This window comes from Excalfactoria chinensis, chromosome 3 (genome assembly GCF_039878825.1).
Source record: "Excalfactoria chinensis isolate bCotChi1 chromosome 3, bCotChi1.hap2, whole genome shotgun sequence".
In the NCBI taxonomy this organism is placed as follows: domain Eukaryota; kingdom Metazoa; phylum Chordata; class Aves; order Galliformes; family Phasianidae; genus Excalfactoria; species Excalfactoria chinensis.
Genome location: NC_092827.1, coordinates 75,978,465 through 76,005,692, shown reverse-complemented (window position 1 = coordinate 76,005,692; position 27,228 = coordinate 75,978,465). Strand labels below are relative to the sequence as shown.

The window sequence follows — 27,228 nt, the reverse complement described above, 5'->3', positions numbered from 1 at the left end:
CTCTCGGCCGCCTCCCTCCGCGCAGCGCCGCCTCCTCTCGGCCGCCGGTGCCCGGTGGCGCGGGCCTGCCGCCGCCGCCATGTCCGCCGAGCAGGTGAGCAGCCTGTGCGAGCAGCTGGTGAAGGCCGTGACGGTGATCATGGACCCGGCCTCCACGCAGCGATACCGCCTGGAGGCGCTCAAGGTAACGCGGGCGCGGCGCTCCGGCCACGCGGGTGTCCTCGCGGCCGGGGCTCGGGGCCTGAGGGCTGAGGGGGGTCCGCGGGGCCGAGGGAGGCGGCGGGCCGCGGCTGGGGGCCTTCAGCTGTCTGATCGCCGTGTGTGTGTGTGTGTGTGTGCGTGTGCGTCCCTCGGCAGTTCTGCGAGGAGTTCAAGGAGAAGTGCCCTATCTGCGTGCCCTGCGGGTTGAAGCTGGCCGAGAAGACGCAGACGGCCATCGTCCGGCACTTCGGCCTGCAGATCCTGGAGCATGTGGTCAAGTACGGCCGCGCTGCTGCTGCTGCTGCTCGGGGGCGGCCTCGGCCGGAGGCCCTCCGCGGCCCTCTGGGGGTGAAGGACGGGAGGGAATGGCTGCGGGGCGGGCTGGGGGGCTCCGCTAGCTCGCCTCGTTGCCAGATGTAAACAGGCACGTGGGGTTATCCGCGGGTCTTCGGCGTTCTCCACGCTAACAAAGAGGCTTTGTGTCAGCTCGCTTCTGAGGGCCCTCTCTGTTGCCTCTGCAGCCCTGATGCTTTATGCTTGGCTGCTGCTTTCCAGTTATGTTGACCCCAGAGATGCCAGCAGCAGTTCTGTGGTGGCTTTTTCATTAAGGGTTTGGGCAGTGGTGGGGACGGTGGGCTGTAGGGTCTCATCCTCTCCACTTTAGGTAAACAGTTCGATGAGAGTCAAGTTGGAAATGTTTAAACGTATTGACTGCCCTTTTTCTCATCCCTTTTTTTACACTCCTGATCAGGTACCGCTGGAACAACATGCCTCGTCTGGAAAAGGTTTACCTAAAGAATAACGTCATGGGTCTCATATCCAGTGTAAGTGCTTTCTGGTCTCTGGTGGGTCTCGTATTTGGCATGCTTTCCGGTCTTTGAAGCATGGTTCTTTCATTTGGAGATAGAAAGTGGGAGCAAACAGGAGAATAGATGCCTGTTTTCTAGCATCAAGAACCCGAATTCAAGTCTGGAGTTTGTTACTCTCTTGCTTTGCATCCCTGATTGTTCCAGTATCAGTGTTAGCCATGTCACCTCACATGGCAAGAGCCTGTAAGGCATGTACAAGCTCCTTCTGGTTTCCTAGAAAGAGGTTCAGTAAACAGAGATGTTTTATCCTTTGCAAGGATACTGAAGCTGTTCCCTTAGTCATGTTCACGTTACAGTTATGGTTGTTGTCATGACTGAGTGATTTCCCTTTGAGGAAATTCCTTTTGGTTTCCAGACTTTACCTGCTGTGGATGCCCGGGAAAGTAGCAGTGCCACTCGAGTTAGGTGGGATGTAGATTTGCCCTGTGCAGTTTTTCATTTGTTCTCTGTTGTCTAGAGTATTTGCAACCTCTGTGCAATTTTGTGTCAGAATTACAAGTGCCTCATGTTTGCTTGTCTGTGTAACTCTGCCCCTCTTCTCTGATAGGGAACTCAGAGCATCCTAGAAGAGGAAAGTCACATCAAGGATGTTCTGTCTCGCATTGTGGTGGAGATGATTAAGCGTGAATGGCCTCAGCACTGGCCTGATATGCTGAAGGAGCTGGATACTCTCTCCAAGCAAGGGGTATGAACCACAGCTGTCTGTCCTCTTCCAGTCTCTCCTGGAGAGGGTTTCAGTCTTCCATCACTGTGAGGAAAGCCTCCGGAAAGCTCGGGGGCAGGGAAGGCAGGCTGATGACAGGCTTGAGGAGTGCCTGTATGATTCAGTTATTATAGGAGGGAGGTTTGGGAGAGAGATGACTCTTCTTTCTTCCTGAAATGTGCCTTAAATCTTCACACGGTGTTTGCTTTCTATATCTCTGAGTTTGCTTCTGGGGATTTTAATGTTTCGACTGCGCTCAGGGAGTGTGTTTCATTTTGGGTCATCAGGAAACTCAGACAGAACTGGTGATGTTCATCCTCCTACGTTTGGCAGAGGATGTGGTGACTTTCCAAACCCTGCCTACCCAGCGGCGACGAGATATCCAGCAAACCCTCACCCAGAACATGGAGAAGATCTTCAGCTTCCTACTAACTACCCTGCAGCAGAACGTCAACAAGTACAGGCGCATGGTAAGCAACTCCTCTCACTGGCTTCAGTTGGTACTTGGAGGCAATTGGGAACTGGGGTGCAACTCACAAGTCTTGGGAAGCAAGTGTAGAAGCTGTCTGAAAGCTGCTGCTGTAGGTGTGAGGCAGGGATCTGCTGTGCCCAGGGAAGGCTGTGCTGATTATAGCACAAAAGGCTGACAGGGTTTGCACTGATAGTTTGGATTTGCAGTGTAAATAGCATGCGTACCTTCTGAGTGCTGGATTGTGCAGCTGGCTGACGCTCGGGGTGGACAGCTTAGCCAAAGGAGTTGTGGCAGGAACAGGTAGGTTTGGGGTGGTTTGTGTAACAGACAGTGGTAAAGAGGTGTTGTCCTGGGCACACATCTACCATTGTTTGCTGCAGCTGTGATTGTGTTGATGCACCAAAATGCAGGAGTTTCTGGTGGCTCAGCAATGCATCTGGGCCTCTCTGGCCCATTCTTCCTGGAGTTCAGGTCAGGAGGCACTTTTCTGCCAAGGTATGATGAGGAATACTCTTCCCTTTTGTTTAAAGACTTTTCCTGAATTCTCATGTCGAGGCATACGGGTTGGTCAGGATGGAGAGTGAAGGCAAATGTTACCCCAGTCTGTTCTTCTGTGAGGGAAGTGAATTTGAGAGAGTGAAGCAAATTCAGAAACCAATCTATAAATAGGTTCCTTAGGTGTATCGCTTGTACTTTCCTTTTGGTTTTTGTTTTGTTTTTTGTTCTGTGAACTGGGATCCAGAGTTGCTTTTAAATGTGAATCTAGGAAGGTGAAAAAAACATGTACTACCTGCCCTCTGTTCTGATACATTGCCACGCTCAACAAACTCTCCTGTACAGCAGGGCGTTTTTTGTGCAGTTTATGATGGTGGGTGGGCAACCCTGGCGTGTTTTTTAGTCTGGTTGAAATGCATTTCCAGGTAAGGTTTGAATTGTAGTGCTTAAGGTTCTGAAGTGTGGCTGCTTCTGCTAACGGTGGAATCTTTCTGATTGGCAAGGTTGGAGCACCCCAGGAACAAGAAGCCCTCACCACTCCACAGGTTAGCAGATCTTTGGGATGTTTGTGCACAGGGTAAACTCTGAGGGTTGGGTGTTGAGTTACCTATCAGCACACTGAGACTGGGGGAGATGATGGACAGTTTCCCCAAGAGTGCCATCTGCAGTGCTTTTAAGTATGTGGTTCTGCAATAGTGGTTCAGTTGTGAAGCATTTGGGACACAACCAAATTAACATAAAGTGAATGCACAGAATGCATTGATGGGCAGTTTCCAAACCAAAGCCTTGCAGACAAAAGAAATTTTGCATCTGAAAAGTGAATAAAACTTGTCTGTGTGAGGAGCTCAAACTCTGTCTGCAGTTTGCAGGTAATAAGATGATGCAAGCGGTGCATTGCTACTGTGAAGTGTTTGGGACTGGGAGTCAGGCCGTAAGCTCTCACCCCAGCTCTCTTTCCAGCTTCCATTCTGACTGTGGACAAATTACTCATCCTTTTCTGAAACTAATCTTGGTAGATAAAAGCCACCAGCGTCATCAGAGGCTGTCTCTTTAAAAGGTCAAAACTTTCTTCTCTGGTAGCTTCCAGGAAGCACCAGAATGCCTTTTCTTGTCCCTCATGTCTCCCTGATGCCTGCTGACTGGAATGTCATCTTTTGGATAAGTATACTGTGGCCTAACTTGCAATTGGAAGTCCTGTTGTCTTACCTGACAGCGGGCTGCAGAAATGGTTAAGATGGCTGTAGCAGTGTGAGCAGGAGACTGCTGCAGCCTCTTTCATGAGGGAGCTGTTCCATGAAGTTGCATCTGGCTGCATTCTTGAGAACAAGCCCGTCCAGCACTGGCTGGGAATAAGTGTGTGCTGCAGCTGCTCATTTACCATCTCTCTGTTGTTTTCTTTTTCAGAAGACTGATCTGGCTCAGCAGCCAAAGGTGAGTGGAGCTGTGTAGGATTTAGCGCATTAGTCATTCTTAAAACCAAGATTGTTTAGAAACAGGCTTATCCTAGGCTTTGAATCTCTTACTTGCGGATAGGTTTGTTCACCCACTGTAGAAAGCGTTGAGGAGTGATGAACCAAGTGGGAAAATGCCATGATCTGAGCTGATGTCCTCTGTGTGGACCCTTTTCCTGCCTCCTCACTTTCTCAGGACAGTTCCTGATACTACTTTTTTAGAGAGTGGACAGTTTTAGGTGGGAATTGGTATTTCTCCTTGGCTCTGATCTCTTGCCTCTGTTTGCAGGCCCAAGCAAACTGCCGTGTGGGGATAGCAGCACTCAACACCCTGGCTGGCTACATTGACTGGGTGGCCTTGAGCCACATCACAGCAGATAACTGCAAGCTCTTGGAGATGTTATGTCTGCTCCTGAATGAGCCTGAGCTCCAAATAGGAGCAGCGGAGTGTCTCCTAATTGCTGTCAGCAGAAAGGTGAGTTCTTCCTCCTCAGCTCCTCTTTGTTTTCCTCCTAAATGTGTATATATATGTATACAACTCCTATGTAATTCTTTGGACTGAACAATGATGTCTTTGCCCTTTTATTTAAGGAAACAAAGTTAAAATTTGACCGCTTTGAGTCAATGGTACTTGTAGTGAATGCCATGCCAGCGCAATGCTTACAGCAGTTGTTGGAATGCTCCAGCTTCTGTAATTCCCTCTCAGCATTTGAGATCCCCATTAACTTTAGTTTTTCCATGTTCTGCAACTGAGAAGTGGGAAACACTGTCACCTAGCTGTGTCATCTAGAAGCTCAGATCAATGACAGCAGGATCTAAGCAGGTGATTTGACCCATACGTTCACAAGCAGCTAAGTGTCAAGGCTGAGTATCTATCAACTGCCGGTCTGCATCGAGGAAGAGTTAATGTCAGAGAATTAAACCTTCACTTTTAAGTTCCCGTGATGGGATCGCTGGGCGGGAGAATTGTTGAAATTGAGGGAAGCCTTATTTATGTAGTTATTTGGTTATTTTTGTTACAGTTTTTAATGAAATCCTTTTGTGGGTTGCAAACTTCTCTCCAGGTGAAAGAACAACTTAGGATCTTCCAGGCTCACTTGCAGATGGGAATAAGTAGTTATGCTCTAATCAAAGCATTTGCTTTACTTTGTACATAGGGGAAGCTGGAGGATCGGAAACCTCTGATGGTCTTGTTTGGAGATGTTGCCATGCACTACATTCTTTCTGCTGCCCAGTGAGTACCATCCTGCTGTGATTCTTTCAAACAGAACTGCATACTAATAGCTTTCTAGGTGTAGTTTGCTGGGGAAGCAGACAACAAAACGATTGCTTAAAAGAAAAAGAATAAAACACCCTGCAAAACTGCTGGTGTTTTTTGGATCCTATAATCGTAGGACAAAGGGGTAAATTCATCTGCTTCGCCAAGCTTTTTCTCCTAGCCTGAAATCAGGATCAGAGGGACTCAGAAAGAAGGAAAGTTTTAGAAGTTTCAGTTGTCAATGTGGCAATGCTTTTTATGATAATAGCAAAGAAAAACCTACCTCTATAGAATCTAATAGTTCTAGTGTTCTCTTATCTACAGGATAGTTGGTGTACCTGTTCTTACAGTGTGAATAACTGTGACCCTGTTTTTCCATTTCTCCTCATTCCCAGGACAGCAGACGGTGAAGGCCTGGTGGAGAAGCACTATGTTTTCTTGAAGAGACTTTGCCAAGTTTTGTGTGCACTAGGCAGCCAGCTGTGTGCATTGCTAGTAAGTCTCTCCTAAATTCCAGCAGCAATCCTAGCAAGGACAGTTGTGTCAATGTTGAGATGAAAATGCACACCACTGCTGTGTTTACTATATTGACTTCTCAATTCCTACTCCCCCAATTCAGCACGGTGCTTTTATAGCGGGGAAGGTAGACTTGCTGAGAGCTGCTGCTTGTGAGGGGATTGAGGTAGCCAGCCTGTGCAAATGTAATAGAGCAGAGAATTCTCACAGAGAGGGAAAATGAAAAATAAAAATAAACGAATCGAGAATGGATCCCTAACAAGAGTGGGCAGCAAACAAATGGTGAGTTAGTACTTCCAGTGCGTGTTGTTAGTCCATTTGGAAGTAATGAAAGAGGGGTTTGAATCCTCTCACACTGATCCACTTGGGAGAGGCAGTACTGAGTTGTACAGCTCCAGAATGGGGATCTTCAGAGCACTGGGTCATGTTATTTTAGTGAGGAGCAGCAGAACCTTGTTTTTATGGCATTGAGTGAAACTTCCTTTTCCTGACAAATTTAGCAGAAAGTTCCTGGTAAGAGATATTCACCTGTTCAACACAGGAGCCATTTGGAGGAATGGAAGTGAAATCCATTGGGTGTGTCTGCATGTGAAGTTTGCAGTTTGTGGTTAAAAAAACTCCAGTTTAGGTGCTGATGGGTGGGAACAAAGCCAATACTTGGCGGCAGCAGCAGTGGTTATGAATTTGGCATCTGAGAAGTCACCCTTTGCTCTTAAAATGAACATGGTATCATCAGCAGCACCCCCAAGCTGGTCAACAGAATTTGCTGCACCTTAGGCTGCTAGTTCCAGGAAAAACCTTGCTGTTCTGTTGTTTTGCCTCTGTTCTTTTAGTCTATGGCCTTAGATGTAAGCATTCGTGCTTTACCCAAAGCAATCCTGCTTCACCCATGCTACTTCTGAACTCAGAGTGACACGTAGTTAGTATCCTTTATAGAACTGTTTGTCTTCCTAACAGGGATCAGATTCTGAAGTGGAAACACCTGCCAACTTTGGAAAATACCTTGACTCATTTTTAGCCTTCACAACACACACCAGCCAGGTATGTAGACAACCAAAAGTCTTGTGTAGGTCTCTGTAAGAATGTGTGATATTAATTAAACTAACCTACGGAAGGCAGCAGAACTTCTGCTGGGTATTACTTTCCAATCTCTCCATTTCAGATAATAAAAAGTAAGACTGAGTGGTTTCTACTCCTGTACTACCCCAGTAGGAATGGTATCTGACGGAAAAGGGCTGAGTAGAGAATCTGGTGCAGTATTTGCAACTGACGCTGGTATTTATTTAGAGAGATTTTTGCCTTTCTGAAAGTTTGGATCGAGCCTGCAGGGTGCCTTGGCCTCACATAAATAGTCAGTGTAGTTTGTCCTTGCCTACTGGTTACAACACTGGAGTGTTAGCAGTGGAGATGGCAGTACTGAAATCCTTGTCCATTTTGTTCTTTTTCTCTCTCTTCCCCGTCCAGTTTCTGTGCTCTTCCACCCAGATTACATGGGGAGCCCTATTTCGACATGAGGTTCTCTCCCGCGACCCCTTGTTGCTGGCTATGATCCCCAAGTATCTTCGTGCATCTATGACCAACCTTGTGAAGGTATGTAGGAACTCTGGGCAGATCAGTGTGAGAAAATGATTATGTGAATGTGGTCTGTGGCTTATGAGGGGGAAAAGATATGTTTAGTGTGAATGCCAGAGACGTAGTCTCTGCTGAGGGCAAGATCCCAGGCTGCTGAGCAAACAGCTCCATCTTGGCATTTTGCTGTATGCTCTTTCTGTCTTCATCTCCTTGAAGTGGCATTAGCTGTGATGGTCGGCTTCTCTTCCTCTCTGACCTTGTCCACTGTATCTCCAGGTGGGCTTTCCCTCTAAAACAGACAGCCCGAGTTGTGAATACTCACGTTTTGATTTTGACAGTGATGAGGACTTCAATGCCTTCTTCAACTGTAAGTTGCTCTCACTCTTTGTGGATGTTGTTGTGTGTGCCTTTCCTCTTGTTTTCAATTGCTGGCTGAGTTTGGAGACTGCCATGTTGGCTTGGTCAGCTTCCAATTGAATCCTGTTTCAGCCTCAGACTTGGAGCTGAATGAATTTGGGATTTTCCCCTGGAAAGCTCAGGCATTTCGTCTTATGGTTTCATTATCATGTTTCCTATTTCACTTACTGGCCAGGTGAGAGGCCAAGTAGCGTTTGCTGCTTAGTGTTGAAGATATGCCTTGTGGTGACCTAGATAAGGAAAAGAAATGGCTTGGAGTCCTGTACAAGTTAGGAAAGGAAAGCAGCTTATAACAGGTTGTCATTCCAGAAAGAAAGTCTGTCCTGACCCTTCTAGGGAGGTTTTGGTTCAGTACCGATGGCAAGGATTGAGCATATGGTAATAGCTGATCTTAATCCTAATCCTAAACCAGCAGATGGAGAAGCCTGGATTGTAATTATTTTGCATTTGCTTTCTTTTTGTGTTTTAATTCCTCTAAATGAGTTTGGCTGTCTCTGGTTGGTATAGTTTGATTCTTACTTGAATTCTTATCTTTTACAGTTATGTCTGAGTGTTACATTTTTGTATCGTTCATTAGATTGTTCATTTCACATAGCTGTAATTAATCTGGTTGGGTGTAAATCAGAAGGCTGAATGCACAGGGACAGAATTTGAGATAGTTTTAGGGGGTTAAATGGTCTTGAAAATTTTTAACATGCATGAGAAAATTGGCTTGAACCATAAAGTAGAACTATTGGAAACATAAAGTAGAATTATACTGTTAAACAGTGCAAGCTAGATCTGTAGTGAGTAGAGCTGTTTCTTTTGTGTGGTCTTGTCCTGGAATGCTTTGGGACAAATTAAATACCTGTCTTGACTTTGCTTTTGCTCCTACCTTTGAAAGTGAAAACAAGGCTTCCTGCTTTGGGGTGGGTCATTGTTTATTCTTTTTGAGTTAGCGTTGGCTTAGCAGCTTTTAGAACCTGTCACTGCACTGGGATGAGTTGAATAATGTGGAAAAAACATGCATTTAGCAGATGCAGGTGATAGTTATCAAATAGATATCAAATCTATTTGATATCTGCGTGTCTCATAATGCTTTGCAAGCAGCAAACGTATCTTTTAAGGGTTATTTTTCTAGTGAATAACAGAGACTCAGTTTTATTAAGTCTGAGCTTAGTGTAATTTTCATAACTTATAATTGCACTTCAATTGAGTTTGTTTTTATGCTAATCCATTGCTCTTCAGTCATTTATATCTCTTTGAAAACAAATGTTCATCTTGTTATAGCTAGTTTACTCACTGCTTATCTGAGATTGCTATGCAGCTATTGACAGAGCAACAGACAAAAATGTTCCCAGGTCTGCAAAGCTGCAGGTGAGCTTTGGGGAGGGAGCATTTGTAGCATCAGCTTGTTACAAGGTACACCATCCTTCACTGCAGCTTTCCGAGCCCAGCAAGGAGAAGTAATGAGGATGGCTTGTCGTCTCGACCCTCTAACTGGCTTCCAAATGGCTGGGGAATGGCTGAAGTACCAGCTCACAGCTCCTGTTGATACTGGGCCCACGAACTGTAAGTTTTTTGGGAATGAAAAAAAATATCAACATTTAATTCAAGCCAGGAAGGAACTTCTTTGGCTTTTCTGCATTCTTTCTTTTGGAGGAGAGTCAAGAGGCTGCAGCAGGTTTTCAGGCTTTCAGGGTCTGTGCAAGTTGAAAACAAAAGCAAACCAAAAAATTATTGTTTGCAGTCTGCTTCTGAAATAGCAGAAGAGCAGGAAAGCTCCTCCTCTGCATGTTGTTTTTCCCTCTGATACAGTTTTGCAATTATTTGGGCCTTGCCGTCTCTGTATCACTATTTTTGTTCAGAGAAGTTCTACTTGACTGGCGGATCTCTCTGTCAGTCACCTTGAAAAAGGCAACTTTGTGTTCTACAAAGACACGCGAGACCTCTGTCTTAGGTTCCCCAGTAAGGCCAATTGCACTGGAGTAGCTTAGTTGCTTCCAGTACATCCCTGCTAGACATCTACAGGGAGAGCTGCGTGGCAGAAAGAGTTGGGCATGCTAAAATGACGCAGAGTGGGAGCTTATAAGCCTAGTGTTGTGCATGAGGAGAGGAACGTGATGAGAGCTGCATTGTTCTCTTCCTTTCAGCGAAGACAGGCGAAGGTCTCTGCTCCATCTTCTCTCCATCCTTTGTGCAATGGGATGCCATGACCTTCTTCTCAGAGAGTGTCATCAGCCAGATGTTTCGGACCATGGATAAAGATGTATGTGAACCACGCGTTCTCTTGCTTGCTCTCCTGCCTTGTTCTGGGTTGACTTAAATGGTGTTTGTTTTTGTCAGCCATATTGTCCTTAAAACCTCTGTCATTACCATTTACCTCCATGCAGAAAAGACAGTATTGAGTCCTGCTCACCCTTCCTTAGATGGGACTAATCTCACATTGGCTTACTGCATCGGATATGTTTTGGTTCTGGATGGTGTGCCATGAGAAGTCAGTGGAGATGGCATGCTTTGACACAGTGCCTTGTTAGAGGAGAAGAGGACTGCTTAAGCAAACATTTTCTAAGTTTATTCTTTTAAATCATCTTCAAGTTTGACCCGTTTCTTCTTTTGTTTTCTGTATTTTTTATCTGAGTGAGGTAAACTCATGCTGAGGTAGTGAGAGATCAGGAGATCAGATGAAATTTCCCTCTGCATTCTGTACATGAGGCAAATCAGAAAGAAAGCATTTATTTCCCCATAGTCTCATGTAGACTGGTTGGATTTTTGTTCGGTTAGACTACGCTCTAGTTTAGCATTCTAATCACCAGAACGTATTTGAGTGGGTTGCTGTAGTTGGTTAAGCATGGAATCTGTTGAAGAGTTAAAAGGAAAACTGGGAGCCAGAGAGGGGAAAATAGCCTTTCCCAGAGATACAGGCAGCACTGGGGATTTCAGATGGATGTTTCAAGGTTGCTCTAGCAGCAATGCCAGTGCTTGCTATTCACCTTCCATCAACAAGTGTACATAGCATGCAGGTAAACTCAGGTTTGCGTTGCTTTTCTTTCCGCTTTTGAGAACGTCTGCCTTCATCTTAGAGGCCTGATATCACAGCACCAGCAACTCAGCCTCGTTCTTAGGAGTTCTGTAGTATGTGCAACTGGCTGAAGCAGTGAGTGTTTCCTCCTCTTTTTCTCTCCTCCTTCCCCATCCCCGCCTCTGTAGGAAATCCCAGTGAACGATGGCATAGATCTGCTGCAGCTTGTCCTTAATTTTGAAACAAAGGATCCTCTCATCCTGTCCTGTGTGCTCACCAATGTCTCTGCTCTGTTCCCATTTGTCACTTACCGACCAGAATACCTCCCACAAGTACTTTCCAAGGTAGGTACTTGCAGACCATGCTAAAATCAGGTAGGTTTTTAAGGAGCTGTGGCCCTTTTAGCAGTTGGAGTAGTTTAAACCTCTTGACATTCCTGTCAGGGAATCCGTTGTGTTAAAGAACAGTAAAACAAATTGAGTCGAAACTGTGTCAAATAACAAAATTTTGCAGTTTCTAGCCTTAAATCTCAACATTAAGTGTGTGCTGCAGGCAGTACAATAAACACCATGTTTTATTTCAAGGTTTCTCTGTGATGATGGTTAGTCTTTCTATTTTGTCAGGGGTTCCTTACTGACTAATGAAATCGCTCCAAAGTCAGTGATCTGTTTGTTGAGCTCAAAACACCCACAACTGATAGATATTATTCACAAATGACATGGGCTTTAGGATTTTTCCTTCCTTTTCTCACAGCTCTTTGCTTCCGTTACCTTTGAAGTTGTAGAAGAAAGTAAGGTACGTCTGAATTAAACTCTACTTATCTGCTATAATAGTTGGATCAGATTACATTTTATTTAAGAGCATGCTGAATTTGAAGACTCTGCTATAGTAGCTTCTCAGCTATAGCCCTGCTTCTGGAAGGGGGCTGTGGAGTCCAGATTTGAATGATCTTTTGTTGGTTGACATAGCCTTACAAGCTTTGACTCGCAAACTTAGATGGCTACAGGTGTGGTCTGAGGGCAGTGCACTGAGTCCTCAAGTCTATGCTGCTCCTCCTGAGAGTAAAATGTATTCATTAGCTGCTGGTAGCCTTCAGTGGCTAGTACACATGGCTATGAGCAATGCTTGTAAAGCTGCCGGTTACCTAAGGGGGATGCTTTTAATCCTGATAAAGTCAATAAGCCCCCCTCATCCTCATCCCGGAGTGCAGCTTGTCAGAACATGGGCTTTTTGGGCTGGCTACGGCTTTGTGGTTGGGGTGTGTGTGGAAACATTGGGCATTATTTTTTATGTGTACTCAACAGTGAAGAAAACTATACGTAATGCGTTTGTTTCTTGAAGATACCCTGCATTTTTCTGAACTTTTGTTTTGTTGCATTGAAGTTTGTTGTGTCTGTCCAGGCTCCTAGAACTCGAGGAGTGAAAAATGTGAGAAGGCATGCATGCTCCTCTATCATAAAGATGTGTCGGGATTACCCTCAGCTTGTCCTGGTATGTAAATTCAGCTCTGTCCTGCCTCAATTTCAGCTGGATTTTGTTGTGGGATCTTCAGTTTCCTTGGATATAGGCTCCGTTTTCCTTCAGGGAAACAATCCTGCTGCAAAAGTGGTGGTGGTGTTTTGTTCCCTGCATCCTGCCCTACCACGATCCCAATAATTTTCTGCCTGAAAAGCTGAATAGTGAAGTGCTAAGTTAAATCCAAAGGAGGTGATGGTGAGGAGCAGGCAAGCAGCGCTGGGTTCATTTTATGTGACTTGTTCGCTGAGTTTCTGCTTTACCACTTATTTATGCTAGTCTCAGTTGATTCTTTAGCTGAAGACATTATCAGATTCATCTTCAGATTTTCTTCTATTACTTTAAAGAATGAAGGGGTCAGGAGAATATTTGTTTCTGGATTAGCTTGAGGAGAGTAGAAAATACAGGTACCAGTTCTTGAATTTTGAGTAAATCTGACTATTTTTGAGTTACGTTTGATTTTGCCGAAGTAAATAGCTGGCACGCACTCCTTTCTTCAGCAGGTTTGTGTTGGGTGGCTTTGGGGTTATGGGAGCAGCAGAGGGTATTGCTATTTGTTTAAATCTTGTTTTTGAGGATGCTGATTAAAGTAGTTTAGGAGTTCTTGTCTGCAGCAGCTATCAAGAGCTAGTAGGTTTATCTTTTATAGGATGATGATAGAGGGGCTGGGAAGAAGAGACGTTCTTGTAGGCTGAGCATTCAAAAACACTAGAGGCTGAGAAAAGGAGTTGGCTGTGTAGGGAAAAGCTAACTTAGGCACGCTGTTCCAGCTGTTACAAATGACACAGTACACCCCCGAGTTTTTACCCCTGCATTCCCCGTTTGTTCTCCTCCACACCAAATACGCGACTTTTTCAATTGGATGTGTTTTCTAGCCCAACTTTGATATGTTGTACAACCATGTGAAGCAGCTGCTTTCCAACGAGCTACTTCTGACACAGATGGAAAAGTGTGCCCTTATGGAGGCACTTGTCCTCATCAGCAACCAGTTCAAGGACTATGAGCGGCAGAAAGCTTTCCTGGAGGAGCTCATGGCCCCTGTTGCTAGCTTATGGCTCTCCGCAGAGATGCAGAGGTATGGATCACTATTCAAAGCTCTGAGTTGGAGGTATTACAGAGATAGTGTGGTATCCCAGTAAAGAGTTTACATACCAAAAGAGGGTGGTGAGATGCCTAAATACCTCCTGTGCTCTGGGGCAGTCACTGTGTGCTAGTAGCACTCCTGCCCTTTAAAAATTGTTAGCTGAGTCTAAATGTTGTTTGTTGAATCTTGCTAGGCAAGAGTAGTTTAAAATGATGGGACACTTGCCAGCAGGCTCAAAGCATTTGCAGAAAGTGAGATGTAAAGGATCTTTGCTTATATCCAGATGAAGCTGGAAAGCTGTGCTGTCCCGCAGCCCTGGGGAGCTGGGCATTTATAAGTGTTTACCTGGCAATGCTGTCTTCATAAAAGATGCAAAGGTCTTATGTTCCCATGGCCTAAGAGATCTAAGAGTTGTTTGGAGAGTGTCTGCATCGCTGCTACTTTTTTTCTCAGTTCCCCAGTACAGTGTGGAGTGCTGGCCTGTTTCTTATGTGTTCTCTACTAGCCAGTACAGAGCTCAGTTCAAAGTACCACGGTGCAATAATACCCTGTGCTGTCTTTTGCTGCTAGAGTTCTCTCGGATCCTGAAGCCTTTATCTCCTATGTGGGTGCAGACAACAAAATTGCTGATCCAGTCATGGATGATCCTAGTGGCCTGAACCGCTCTAGAGTGAGTATTGTACCAGGAAAGGCATTATCCAGAGAGAAACAGGACCTGCTATATTTTCATGCAAAGAAACCACCAAAGTTTGTTCCTGTCATCATGTTCATTTGTTAAGTGAAGCACACTAAGTCATGCTCAGTTAGAAGCACCCTGTGCTTACTTGGCATTACTGTTTGAAGCGTTAAGTGTTGCTTTTGAGATGGGATGATGATGGGTTTCTGTGGAAACGTATTTATTCAGGTTGTGCTCTGGCTGAATATGCTCTGTTCACGTCTCTTGGTGCAGATAAGCTTTTGTGTGTACACCATTCTGGGAGTTGTGAAACGAGCTCGTTGGCCTGCAGCTATGGAAGAGGCAAAAGCTGGAGGATTCCTGGTCGGGTACTTGCCCAGTGGAAGTCCAATCTACCGCAATCCCTGTACTGAGCAAGTCCTGAAGCTTTTTGACAACTTACTTGCTCTTATAAGGTGGGTCAAGTTGACTTCAAATCATTCGTGTTGGCTTAAGAATTTCTGAAAGCTAAACTGTGACAAATAGATTATATGTTCAGAGCATGTTCCCTCAGTGAAGCCGGTGGGAATGTAGGCTGGTGCAGATGCCCAAGTACTGCTCCTGACTGTTCATAGTGGGGAATGGCACTGGGGTAACTGGAGCCTTCTGAACATTCATTGGCCTGGCCTACAAGAGTCCATTAAAGCCAATGGGAGCTTGGGCTAGGGTTGCCTCCCCCACCTTTACTGATATATATCTGCACACGGTTAATCATTACTTGACTAACATCTCTGCTCTGCCCTCAGCCCCTGCCAGGCCACCTCTCCAGCCACCACCAGGGCAGTCCCAGCTCTCATCACATCCTTTTTGTGTTGTTCTCTCTTCAGAGTAAAATCAGGCTGGTTTTGCTGAACGTGAATGTCAGTTTCCTAAAGCACTGCCTGCTATTGAAACCAGCGATCAATGCATACTCTCAAGCTGTTGCTGCCTTGCAGTTACTCTCTGCGCACCACTGGTGTATTATACATCTAGGGCAGTCAGAGGAGGGAGAAACATAAGGCAGAAAAGAAGAATCCAGAATAACACCGTTCTCATGTTTATAAATTAGGAATTAGTCTCGGAGTAACTGCTGACAGTGGGCTTTTGCCAGTGTCTGGCATAATGCTTCTTGAGCTGTTCTGTTAGATAACGCTATGCATTGCTTACCTGGAAACTTGAGGTCTGTCGTTGGCAGGAGTCTGTTGAGAAAAAGCCTTTTCAGATACACTGAGATATTTCTGCTCCCAAATCTTTGAGGAGAGGCCCCGTATTACTCATGCTCTGCCTAGACAGCTACATTTGATAGTCACTGATGAGTTCAAGACTGCTGCTTCCAATGGGAAGCAACATGCTGGACTGGTAGGACAGGCACATGCTGTATTGGTCCATCTCTAGCAGTGCTTCTCATCTCATAGCTCCACATAGCTCATCAAGTGGTACTTTGGGCTGTGGGCAGGGCTGAACCATCTTGTTATGGCTGTGGTTCAGAGGAGCAGTGCTTGTGATGGGTTTCCCTTTGATCGTGGAAGGCTGAGCTTTTGGGGCAGGTTGAGTTGCTATTCTTGCCAGAACTCATACGTTACTAAAAACACTGGGCATCTCTGTTGCAACAAGCTTAGGAAGCTGTTGTCAACCACTGTTTTCTGTTGGACTTGTACTGCAAAGAGACGGAAACTCTGCATCTGCTTGTTAACCACCTCCAGGAGAATGCATAATGTATGTTATCTTCAAGTGCTTCCCCATCATCGTAAAGGAGGAGGCTGCCTTGCTGTTTTTTGACATATTGCGTGCGTGTTTTTCAAGCTTTTCCTCTGCAAACCTTGTCAGAATTTTTCTGAGCACTTTGTAACTTACGTAGAGTAGCTGACTCGATGTAACTTCACTCAGATGTATCCAGGCTTTTCTTGAGGCTGTGCGCTCCAGAGAGAGCCAATGGCTGATGGAGACTGAGAGATCCTCCATTTGATGCCTTTCCTGGCTGCTGCTGGATGTAGAGGCCTCTCCATATGACAACTGTGAACTCAGAGGTGTTTACTGTTAATGTTGATGATTCTTACATCTTTCTGGAGGAGCAGGAGCTGGTGCTGTGGTGTTTCTTGGTGCATCCTTTGCTGGCTTTGGGTGCCTTTTCCATGTACTGCTCAGGCTCTCCTTAAAATAGACTGCACAAGAGAACGTGGGATTTGCAGCAGCCTGTCAGCAGATGAGAAGTACAGAGACATGAAGGCCAGCTGGCTGAAAGCATCCTGTGTTGAGGATGCATTAATTAACATGGTTGCATTACTGCAAGGGGATGGATGCTTCTCTTATCTCTGTGCCATCCAGGTCCAGTGCTGCTTATGTGCTTGTTTGGGGAGCAGGTGTGGATGTCCCTTTGCAGATGGTGTTAGCTGCTGCGTAAGCAAATCTGCAAGCAGCAACTGCACAGGTCCTCCTGAACAGCTGAACTGAACTCTGTCAGGCACCAGGATGCAAAAAAGGGCATTTTGCAGGCAGAGCAGTTGGGTCTGCTGCCCTTTGGACACTGTGTGGCATTTTTCTGCTGTGTTTGCAGATGGAAGCAGTGAAAGTTGCTGAACTGTTGGGTTTTGGCCAAAGTAAATAGCTTGATGGTGAGAACAGAAAAGCAAGATGATAAATAGTCCAGGTAATAAGGAAGATAAAGTACCTTTGAGTGGCATGGACAGCACGGTGTTTCCCCTGCCAGCCTATATTTTAGCATCTAGCCATCTCAGTAGCTGTATTTACTGAATGATTTTGAAGTTGCTTTGTTAAATCACTGCAGCTTTTTGAGTGACGATTCTCTTTCCCTCTGTGGTACAGCATCTTATCTAACTGCTTTCTCGCTTCTGATTCTCTCCTGGGTTTAAACCCAAATTACAGTCTCAGATCACCAATTCAATCTTGCCTTTAGATGAAGGCACTTCCTAGAGTCAGCAGTTACATTAACTGATTGGCACGGTACCGTCTTTGTGCTGGGATTTGCCCATGTTTTCAGTTGTTGGGTTTTTTTGTTGGTTTTTGTTCTCTTACAAATGGACTGAAGAAGCATGGCAGATTCTTTGCACCAAGGCTTTTCTGGACCTTCTCTTGGTGAGTTAGTGATAATATCAAGGCATCAGTGCTGGTGAAATAATAGTTGGATAGACGTGGGATTCCGTAGCATTTTCAGTGTAGACAGCTCAGGGTCTAAATCAACACTTCAAGCACGGAGCATTCCTAAGGACTCATCTTTCGGCCTCCAAGCGCACTTCTTTAAGCATCAGTCACTCTTTCCAGCAGAGCTGTGGCCGTGTCAGAAAATGCATTACCTGAAGTCTTGCAATATCCTTTGCTTAAAGTGTAAAACATCTCTTGAATTTTGTTTCTCCACGCTGTCCCATGTGTGGGATGCCCAGGAGTGCTGCACACTGACGAGTCTCAGATGGACCGTGCCTCGGGGCTACATCTTCATCGCGTACAAGGGTTGTTGGATGCAGTTTTAACTCCCATGGGGAGTGATGGATCAGCCTTTTTCTGTTACCAAGGGGACCGTGCTAAAATGTGAAGGGATATAGGCTTGTGAGTGAACATCTGCCTTCCCCATTGCCAGACTTAAAGAAAATGCTGCAAGGATTCATACAAGGAAGGACCGTGACCACAGCTTCAGGATGTGACTTTCTGACCTTCCTGCTGAGGCTAGAGCAGTGGGGTCCCAGGGTGCACCCCGCAATACCACAGTCCTTGAGTTTGCCCCACTGCCTGTGTGCTTTACGAGGCAAAGCCGACACTGGCATGGGGGCAGCAGGAGATATACAGGAGGAGAGGTGGTTGTAGCGGCTGGGTTTCAGATAGCCTCAAGCAGAAATGCACAGTTTCTGAGTCATCAAAACTGCGGTGTCTAAACTTTTGGAAGAGGGGCTGCTCCCTGGTCTCTCTTGGGAAAAAATCAGCTTCTGTCCCCTTTGAGGCCTGTTGCACATTGTCCCCTGTTGAGACCCAGCCCAGAATGAGAGTATGAGTGGCTAAGAAGTGATTTGTGTAGCTCTTACGACACTTTAAATACTTGCCTTCCTCACGTGCAGTGAGCAGGGAAGTATGAAATACAGAGAAAAATGGGATAGTTGTTGTTTTGGAAATAACTCGGGCTCTCTGCAAACTCCAATGCAGTGATCGCTGCATTGGGATTGCCAGGATTGCAAACAGAGACCTTCAAAAAATATAACAAAAAATCATTAAGACATGAGTGAAAGCTGAGACTCTGGAGAACATCCTGAGGTCTATTCGCGCTCCCTTCTCCCAGCCATTCCCATGTATCCCCCTGCTTTGGGAAACGCTGCTCTAGGGGGAGATACTGAGTTGCCCTTGATCACCTCTAGCAGCAGGTACAATGGCATTGCAGTTTTGGAGGAGGCTGCAGGATTTGTGCTGTGTGCAGCTGGCGACACCCAGAGTGGAGGTCTGAGGTCTCAAAGGAGAGAGGTAGGTGAGAGAGACACCCCCTACCGAGTCCAGCTCTGCGTGTCAGTGCCCTGGCTAAGAGAGGACCCATTTTGGCCTGGATGGCAAGAACCGGCCACCTGTGGCGGAATTGGTGTCCCTCTCGGAGAGCTGACCACAGCCACCTCCTGATGACGTGGAGTTGTTCCCAGTTGGATGCGTTGTCCGGGGGCAACTGTGTCTGCCACGAGTAACACCTGCATTGGACCAGTGTTCTCCCTAGAGCCCCTCCAATGCCGCCTGCCATTCTGGGGACTGTGACCCATCCCTGAGGGGCAGTGTGTGTATTTGGAGCTGAAACGGCCCCTCCCTCTGCAGGGGACTTAGGTACAGAAGATCTCTTGAGATGAAAGAGTCTGTGTCTTGTCGGATTTTAAAGCACATTCATATCCCTTTGGCCAAGCTAATAAGCTGTTGCCAGCATCAGCTGGAGAACCGCTGGGAGTTCTTGCTGTCAGTGCTTGCAGGGGGTGGGGTGAACCGAAATAAGTAGAAGGGGCTGCCAGGAGATTCGGGACATGAGGTGGAGTCACTCCATGTCTCTATGGGGTGAGCTTCCCCAGTATTTTTGCAGGTGGGGAAGGGGGATCCCATGCACACGTGCTTGGTCTCACCTTCCTCATCGTCTGCCTCAGAGGAGCTGTTCACAAGCTGAAGGAGAGGATCCCACTGTCAAGGGCAAGAGGGGTTGACTCAAATGAATATAAACCAAATGCTCTTCTGTTTCAGGACTCACAACAACCTCTACATGCCAGAAATGGTGGCTAAGCTGGGAGAAACATTTGCAAAAGCCCTAGACATGCTGGAGGTAGAGAAGAACGCCATCCTAGGTAAGGAGCTTCTCTTTAGGAATGTGTGGGCAGGTTCTTCAGGGCTATCTGAGACAGTGGTCCACTGATGGGGATTGGAGAGCCAGCTTTTTCACAGTGTTTGCAGCTCAGTTCTGCTTTGAACCTGATGAAATGCTAAACTACTAGTCTCAAACAAACCTATTTTTTCTGTGGGAAATAAAAGGCTTTCCACCAAGGTGTGTTTACCAGCTGGGCAGGAGTCTGTGCCATGTGGCACTTAAGGCTGCAGAGCCTGGGGTGGTTCTAAGTGTCTGCCTCTGAGTAGTGCTCAAGCAGGAGTGAGTGCAGAAACTTGCCCCAAAGGGTAGGAGCCAAGTCCTGCAGTATGGCCCTGTGACTTATTAAACAGAGACTTCTGAAGCCTTCTTGAAATAGATTGGACACAGAAGCCCTTCCAACCCATCAGAAAAGAGCGGCCTTGTGGATAAAAGTGTAAAGCGTTTCTCTTGGAACTGCACTCTTGAGGGGTGTCCTGGTCCCCTTTCATCAGTGTAGCTGAAGTTGATTTTTTCCCGCAGGTCTCCCTCAGCCTCTACTGGAGCTTTATGACTCTCCTGTTTACAAAACCGTCTTAGAAAGGATGCAGGGTTTCTTCTGTACCCTCTACGATAACTGGTAAGAGCGCTGGATACCCCAACACAATCCAGCATTGCACAGCTGGAACAATGGGCTGTTGCTGGGTGCTGACATGTGCACAGTCTTGTGCTTTCCACATGCACTACCTTCTCTAATACCCAAGTACTGGGTGCAGTGGTGATCTACACTCAGTGGTTGCGGCCTACCGCATACGTGGAACACAGTCACTGGGGAATGTACCCCAAACTGTGGATCTGCTTTTTAGCTCTTCCACGTCATGCGTGAACATACATCAACACTTGAAAGTGCATTTTACTGCTCAACTGCTCACTGAATCATTGTCCTTCTACAGATATCCCAGGAGTAGAACGAAAAAAGAGATGCTATTCTAAAATTGATAGTGTTTAAGAAACTTGATAGTGTTTAAGACCGTGGCAAATATGTAATCTCGAGATGACAGCTCTTGCAGCCTTTCCAAGTCATACTCAAGGTACCTGTTCTCTGGCACAGCTGCAATTAACCCGCTCTTTTTTGCAGTTTCCACATACTGGGAAATGCAGGCCCATCCATGCAGCAGGATTTCTACACGGTTGAGGGTCTTGCCGCCCAGCTCATCAGCTCAGCTTTCATCAACCTCAACAACATTCCCGATTACAGATTGCGCCCTATGCTCCGTATCCTTCTGTCACTGTCTTGGGCCGGCCAGGGAGGCTTTGAGCATGTAAACTGAACACCTGGTGGCTTCCTGACGTTATTCTAAGTGTGGCCAGGACAAAACAGTCAGAGGAAGAAGCTGTCATTTTGCACTTGGGCTAGGTCATGCCATTTCCTCCTGCTGCCCTGTAGGTGCTGTTTAGTGGGTAGCTCTTAGCAGTGGGAAGGATGGAGTGAGCCCTTCGCCTTCCCGGAGGAGCCCAGCTTGCTGTCAGTTGGCCTAGTAGAATGGGCTGCTTTGGGCAGTGTAGCAGCAGGCCGTGTGTGCTGTGTCTCTTCCTTAACTGGTCTGTGCAGGTGTGTTTGTGAAGCCCCTGGTGCTCTCCTGCCCTCCAGAATACTACGAAACCCTTGTCTGCCCCATGCTGGGACCACTCTTCACCTATCTGCACATGGTAAGAAAACAGATTGTTCGATGGTTGCTTCTTGGCAGCCCTAACTCCTTGTAGCAGCTGGCAGCAAGCAGAGTGTGAGAGCTTCTGTGTCTCTCCAAAGTCAGCAGAGACGAGAGCAGAACCTCAGTACTGAATGGTTTTGATGCAGTTTAGGGGAGCGGATTTTTAGATGTTTGAACTCTGGCTTTCCCACAGCACTCCTTGCTGTGAACTCAAACTGCTGGTTCTTGGATCCTCAAACTTCAGAGAATTTGGAAGTGGGAGGTTTTTGCCTGTGTCCCCACATTTTCTTGACAGCTCACTCGGATTCTGTGTCAACACAGACACGTCTTTGTGGCTGTCCATCACAGTTCTAGTCCCACTCAAAGTGGGGCTGTGTTTAATGCTCTTGTGCTTCTGTTGAAGGCTATTGCTGCTTCCAAGCAAGGCTGCACTAGGGTTTCTTTGCAGTGTGGATTCTTCTTAGGAAGCTATTGAATCTTCTCTTTTGTCTTGGTCTTCAACAGAGACTGTCTCAGAAATGGGAAGTGATCAACCAGCGAAGCATTCTCTGGTAAGCTTCACCCCTCAGTGAGTACTGACAGTGGGAAATGGGCAGTGGGATGGAGCTTGTTTATGTCTTTTACTTAGTCTTTTGCACACAAAAGAGCCCAGCAGGGCTCCCCAGTAGGGAGCTGGAAAATACCGGTTCTTCTTGGGCTCTGACTGGTGCTTGCAGTTTGCTGGTTTTGCTCTTGGACTTCCTACGTGGTGATGTTAGTGAGGAATTTGCTTAGCCCATCCTAACCTGGCCACAGCTGCACCTCAGTACTCTCTGCTTTGCTGAGAGAGTGGTGGTCTTAACTGGTCCATGGCCTCACTTACTTTCCCTGTGTTTACAGTGATGGTGACTGACTCCCTGTGCTTTGGGCAGGGGGGATACTTTAAGACACTCACACAAAAACCTGTTATTTTCAGTGAGGATGATGCTGCAGATGACAACCCTGAGTCTCAGGAGATGCTTGAGGAGCAGTTGGTCAGGCTGCTGACACGAGAAGTCATGGATCTCATCAGTAAGTGAAACCAAGCCGGGTTCACTGCTATGCTTGGGATGTTTGACCTGGAAAGGAACTACAGGATTTCCAGCTTACAGTAAAACTTAGCTGTAGTGACTAGCAGCAATTAATGTAACCATTAGAAGCCGTGTGTGAAACAGACCTGTCAGAATCTTACATCAACCTGGTGAGAGATTACATTAAAACCTTCAGAAGAAAGGGATTTGTTTTCCTGTTTGCTTTGTGAACAGTTAGGGCTCTGCTGTCAGCACTGCCCCCATAGGAATCTGGCCATCCTTTGGAATGTGCCTTCTGTGCCCTGATACATGACATCAAGTCATGGATAGCCTGAGTATGGAGTGTTTTTTTGCTGACAGGAGCATCTCTCCCCACAATCAATCTCCTTTCTTTCCCTTCCCTTGCTCCACCGCTGAACTTTTGCCTGTGTGGCTTTGAACAGAGAGGCCGGGAAAATTAACTCCACATAGAGTTCACAGGTCCTCAGCTTTGTGTCTCTTCATCAGCCCTACAGTGCTGCTGTTCTCCAGTTTTAGGCTTCTAAGGATCTTGTGCATTCCTAGTTCTTAGTAGTTCGAAGCAGCCCCCATGCAGCAGGTTGCACTGTGGGACGATTCTCTGAGTGGGTCATTCTGACCTTCCAGTTAGTGCAGTATTGGGCTTTTATTGCTGTGCTTTCAAATTCTTCGGATCTTGTGTAAGAAGAAAGGTCAAGGGAGACCTGGGGGAAGCTTGAAGCAGCTGTGAGCCCATTAAAGAATGCGGGATCATCTTTACATGTTCTGAGGTAGCATCTTGACTCTTCTGCTCAGTTAACAATTGTTTTTACAGCTGTTTGCTGCGTTGCTAAGAGAGGTGCTGAGCATAACTCTTCTGTTGCTGTGGACGGAGATGGTGAGTAAATGCCCACCTTTGCCTTCCCACCCCTTTGGTGCATGCAAACACCTTTCTCATTTGTTAAAGGGGAGGCTGGCCTGTAGATGGAGATGATGGTGTGCAGCTTTCAGCTCAAATCCTGCCCAGTGTTTGTGGAGACCAGAGACAAAAAACAGCCTAGCCTAAGCACCAATGTGCTGTGTGATATAGTTTATGGGGTAGTGTTGGAGCAGCTGATTCTTAAGGGGCCTAGGGGAGGGCTGAGCTGAAAAGCGGGTACTCCTGAGAGCTGGATGGAGCTAGTTAGATGCTAATTCCTGTCCCACAAAGAGTGGATGCAGGGTTCACAGCTCAGATCTTCCTTGGTTCCCTGGAGGCCCCACTCACAGTGCTGCTCTTCTTTCTTGTGCAGATGATGAAGCAATGGCCACGGATGTGACTCCTCCTGCCAGCGCAGAGCTAACAGAGCTTGGAAAGTGTCTGATGAAGCAGGAGGTAAGAGCGTGCTTTCATTGCCATCATCCTTCCTGTGCACTCTTTGTCACACATCTCTGTGGTGCAGATAGTCTGCTTCAGCATTCCCAGTGTAGGGAACTTCAGAGGGCTGTGTTAATTGTTGCAGAAGCCACAAAACGTTCAGGGCTTGGAATCCAGTATAACATTGAGCTACAGTGTGTCAGCTGTTCTGCGGGTGAGGCAGAGGGCATTCAGCCCCCTCAGCACTTCTGGCTTTGCCTCCCTGCCCTGGGCTCCTGGCTTCAGATGGAACAACTCCACACAGGAGCTGCACCCTGTGGTACCTGTTAGGTGTTTTTCAGCACCTCCAGCTGGAGCAGCAGCAGCACACAGGATGTAGAGGCTTTGCTTTGCTTTTTGGCTCCATTTTGATATAAATCCTGGGGGAGAAGGGAGGAGGAGGTGGAAATCTCTCTTGACTGGTTTACTCCTCTTACTCCTTCTCAGGTTGTTTGCACTGCTCTGATGATCACTGCCTATGCATCCCTCTCCTGGAAAGACACCTTGTCCTGCCAAAGAACCACAACACAGCTTTGCTGGCCGCTGCTCAAACAGGTACGTACAGCAGGAAGGTACGGGTATATTGTGACAGAACTGGGAGAGGAAACTGTGAACGTAGTGGGAATGAGAAGCATGGCTGCTTCACCCCGGGTACCTTCTCCCTTGAGAAGGCTGAACTGCTGTAGGAGGGCAGTTGTGTGTGATATCCTGCTTGCTGTGCTGACGGTGTCTCTTCCCCCAGGTGCTTCCAGGCAATTTGCTGCCTGACGCCGTGTCCTGGTTTTTCACCAGCGTGCTGAAGGGCTTACAGGTCCACGGGCAGCACGATGGCTGCATGGCAGCTCTTGTCCATCTGGCTTTCCAGATCTACGAGGCTTTGGTGAGAAACTGTCAGCATGACGCCTTGTCTGGGGGTTGGTGAGAAACAAATCCCTTGTCTGCTTAGAGGGGCGCAGAGGAGCCGATGGCCCTCAGGGAGGGCAGCTGCAATGACTGCACTTCTCCTTGCAGCGCCCTCGCTATGCTGAGCTGAAGGTGGTGATGGAGCAGATCCCAGACATCCAGAGGGACTCGTTGGAGCAGTTTGATTCAAAGCTTCTTAACCCAACACTGCAGAAAGTGGCAGACAAGCGCCGGAAAGATCATTTCAAACGTCTCATAACGGGTTCCATTGGGGTAGGTGATATCCTGAGGGAAAACAAGCCTGTTTCTTCTGATCCCTGTGCCCTGTGGAAGCATTGGGGCAGTCAGCCTGTTTGCCTCTCCCTGCCCACCCCCCTTTCCAGCTAAGGAGCTGTTGCAGCAGTTTCTGACTATTTGCCCCCTCTTCTCACTGAGACACCTTTACACGAGGGTGTCTGTAGGGAAATGGGTGTGGGAACATTTGAACAAACCCGTCAAGTGGGTCCTGGGCTTTAGTGAAGATGCAGGTATGAGGGCGGTGATCACTGATGTCTGTCTGTTCTCTGCAGAAGCCACTTGGGGAGCAGTTCCGCAAGGAGGTTCATATCCGGAACCTCCCATCTCTCTTCAAAAAGGTGAAGCCATCACTGGAGACAGATGTGCTGGAGACACACGAGGATGGAGAGGATCTCACTGTGCTCTTTGAACCCTGAGCCTGGGATGCTGCAGCCATCTCCTTCCCTATTTTGTATCTCATCTCTCGTCATAGTAAGCACACTAGATTCTCCTTGTCACCACCTCTACGAGCGTTTGTCTCAATAAAGCCCCTTACAGGTCCCGTCCCATATTCCTCCCTTCAATGGGATGGGGTCTGTGGTGGCATCTGATCCAGTCTGTTAAGCTTTCTCTTATTCCTTCCCCTCCCCTACACTGGATGAGCATCTTTAGACCTTTGTCTCTGCAAGGTGGGAGCTGAGCCCATAGACTGTTAGGTAAAACCTGGTCATCCTAGAGCCTTGGGTCTCTCTTCCTCCACTTCTTCATCCTTTGGGGTTTAGGATTAGTGCAAAGTATAGTGCAGCTTGTGAAAAGGGGCTACCATCATCTATCTCCGGGTGCTAGTAGCCAGGCTGTGCAGGGGATCCACCAGGCACTGCTGTCATGCCTATCATGCTCGTCTCTAGTGGACTCGTGTTCTAATGGATCCATTTTCCTCCAGGATGCTGGGCTGAGGGCTGTGTGCCAAGGAAGCCTTGCAGTGCTCTAGGATCTCCTTGAGATCAGTCTTCTTAAGGTGCAGCTCCTCTGTGGGAGGCAGACACCGTCATACATATATATACATACATATGTATATATAAATGATCGTACAACTTGTTCTACCCGTAGCCAAACGAAAGGCTTTGACTTCGTGCTAGCTTTTCTTGGATATCTTTAAGGGAGAGCAGGACAGATGTTTTGTTTTGTTTTGCTTTTACCATGCCCTGATGATGGCCAGTGCAGGGTACACAAAATCTGGACCAATACCTGAAGCACCTGCAAAACAAATGGGATCTCCTCACCCTCTTGCTGTGGAGATGACAGGAGTCTGTTTTCACCCAGCCTGGTACTTCCCAGAGGTGTGCGGTGGGGCAGGAGGAGCGGGGATTGTACTGCAGTTTACAGGGAAGAGCCAGAACAGAAACAAGGTTTCAGATGAGGTGACTCCAGTTTGCGAAGTTGGTTCTTCTTGACATGACAAATGGTTCATTCAGCAAACGCTTATGTTGGCACGGGAGCTGCAAGGCTCAGCCCATTTTGCCATTAAGAAGAACCAAGTAATCGAATCCTGCTGGGGCAGACGGGACTGAAAGGTTTGGGATGGAAGGGGGTTTAGAATGCAGAAAAGATGAGTGTGCCTTGGGAATCTACACACCTTCCTGCCCCTGCTGTTCCACCAGCACCCTCTACTTTCCTCCTGGCCTCAGACATTTTTAACCTCTGAGCTGACGTGGCTCCTGGCTCTTAGCAAAGGCTGGGTGTATTTATTGTGTTGTGATATTTTTAACATGCTGTGACTTCATGCTAGACACAAGGGGTTTTTTTAAATGGTTTTTAGAACCTTTTTTTTGTAGGAATGTTTAAATCTGAAGCTGTCTCTGAACTGGTTGTGTTACACCTCTGAATGTCAGTAAAGCTATTCCAGTTTCATACCCACGGTGTCACAACTTCGTTTGTATTCAGCCCTCCTCATTCCAGCTGCCAGAAAGAAAGTGCAGCCAATGAATGCAGTCGATGTCTCTTATTAAAGGGATGCTAATTAAATTGAAAAGCACGGGGGAAAAAAAAATGCTTTTAAAGGAACTGGCAGCCAGCTACATGGGTCTGCAACACAACAGCACTGAGACAGGTGGGTGCTAACAGCTAGGATGGCAAGTTAGGGACAGCCACATTTCTATTCTGCTTTTAGACTGGCCTTGCCTTGAACACAGTATTCCCTTGCATGTTCTCCTGGGCTTCCCTTAGTAGAAACCGTCATTTAATTGACGTTTGCCCTTTACCACACCCCACAAAACGCAGCCACTGGGAGAACAGGGTGGTCAAAACCAACACCCGGAATGAAATGTCTTACCTTGAGCTAC

At 46.9% G+C, this 27,228-nt stretch overlaps 1 protein-coding gene across 4 annotated transcripts; it reads left to right on the top strand.

Annotated features, from left to right (window-relative positions):
• The first annotated feature begins 6 nt into the window (after window positions 1-6).
• XPO5 (exportin 5) lies at window positions 7-26,799 on the top strand. 4 transcript variants are annotated; one of them, XM_072331158.1, is made up of 33 exons: window positions 7-184; window positions 358-479; window positions 953-1,025; window positions 1,618-1,755; window positions 2,061-2,243; window positions 3,244-3,285; window positions 4,145-4,171; window positions 4,481-4,666; window positions 5,349-5,425; window positions 5,845-5,944; window positions 6,923-7,006; window positions 7,430-7,555; window positions 7,814-7,904; window positions 9,377-9,505; window positions 10,087-10,202; window positions 11,144-11,299; window positions 11,709-11,750; window positions 12,339-12,446; window positions 13,346-13,545; window positions 14,125-14,224; window positions 14,504-14,685; window positions 19,457-19,557; window positions 20,097-20,193; window positions 20,692-20,828; window positions 21,166-21,263; window positions 21,770-21,816; window positions 22,221-22,315; window positions 23,147-23,209; window positions 23,604-23,686; window positions 24,155-24,262; window positions 24,450-24,587; window positions 24,719-24,883; window positions 25,180-26,799. In XM_072331158.1, exons 1-33 carry the CDS (start codon window positions 80-82, stop codon window positions 25,321-25,323), a joined length of 3,663 nt encoding a protein of 1,220 aa, XP_072187259.1. In that variant the 5' UTR covers window positions 7-79; the 3' UTR covers window positions 25,324-26,799. The 4 variants fall into 4 exon arrangements, with proteins under 4 accessions (XP_072187259.1, XP_072187260.1, XP_072187261.1 ...); XM_072331159.1 differs by having other exon boundaries at window positions 12,357-12,446; window positions 25,180-26,798; XM_072331160.1 differs by lacking the exon at window positions 3,244-3,285.
• Window positions 26,800-27,228: the final 429 nt, after the last annotated feature.

What these genes read in the sequence shown, in the direction of transcription:
- XPO5 (XM_072331158.1), top strand. Translation starts at nt 80, where the DNA reads ATGTCCGCCGAGCAGGTGAGCAGCCTGTGCGAGCAGCTGGTGAAGGCC. An exon ending in TCTTCACCTATCTGCACATG is followed by an intron (nt 21,264 to 21,769) that starts GTAAGAAAACAG and finishes GGTCTTCAACAG; the next exon opens with AGACTGTCTCAGAAATGGGA. An exon ending in TGTTGCTGTGGACGGAGATG is followed by an intron (nt 23,210 to 23,603) that starts GTGAGTAAATGC and finishes TTTCTTGTGCAG; the next exon opens with ATGATGAAGCAATGGCCACG.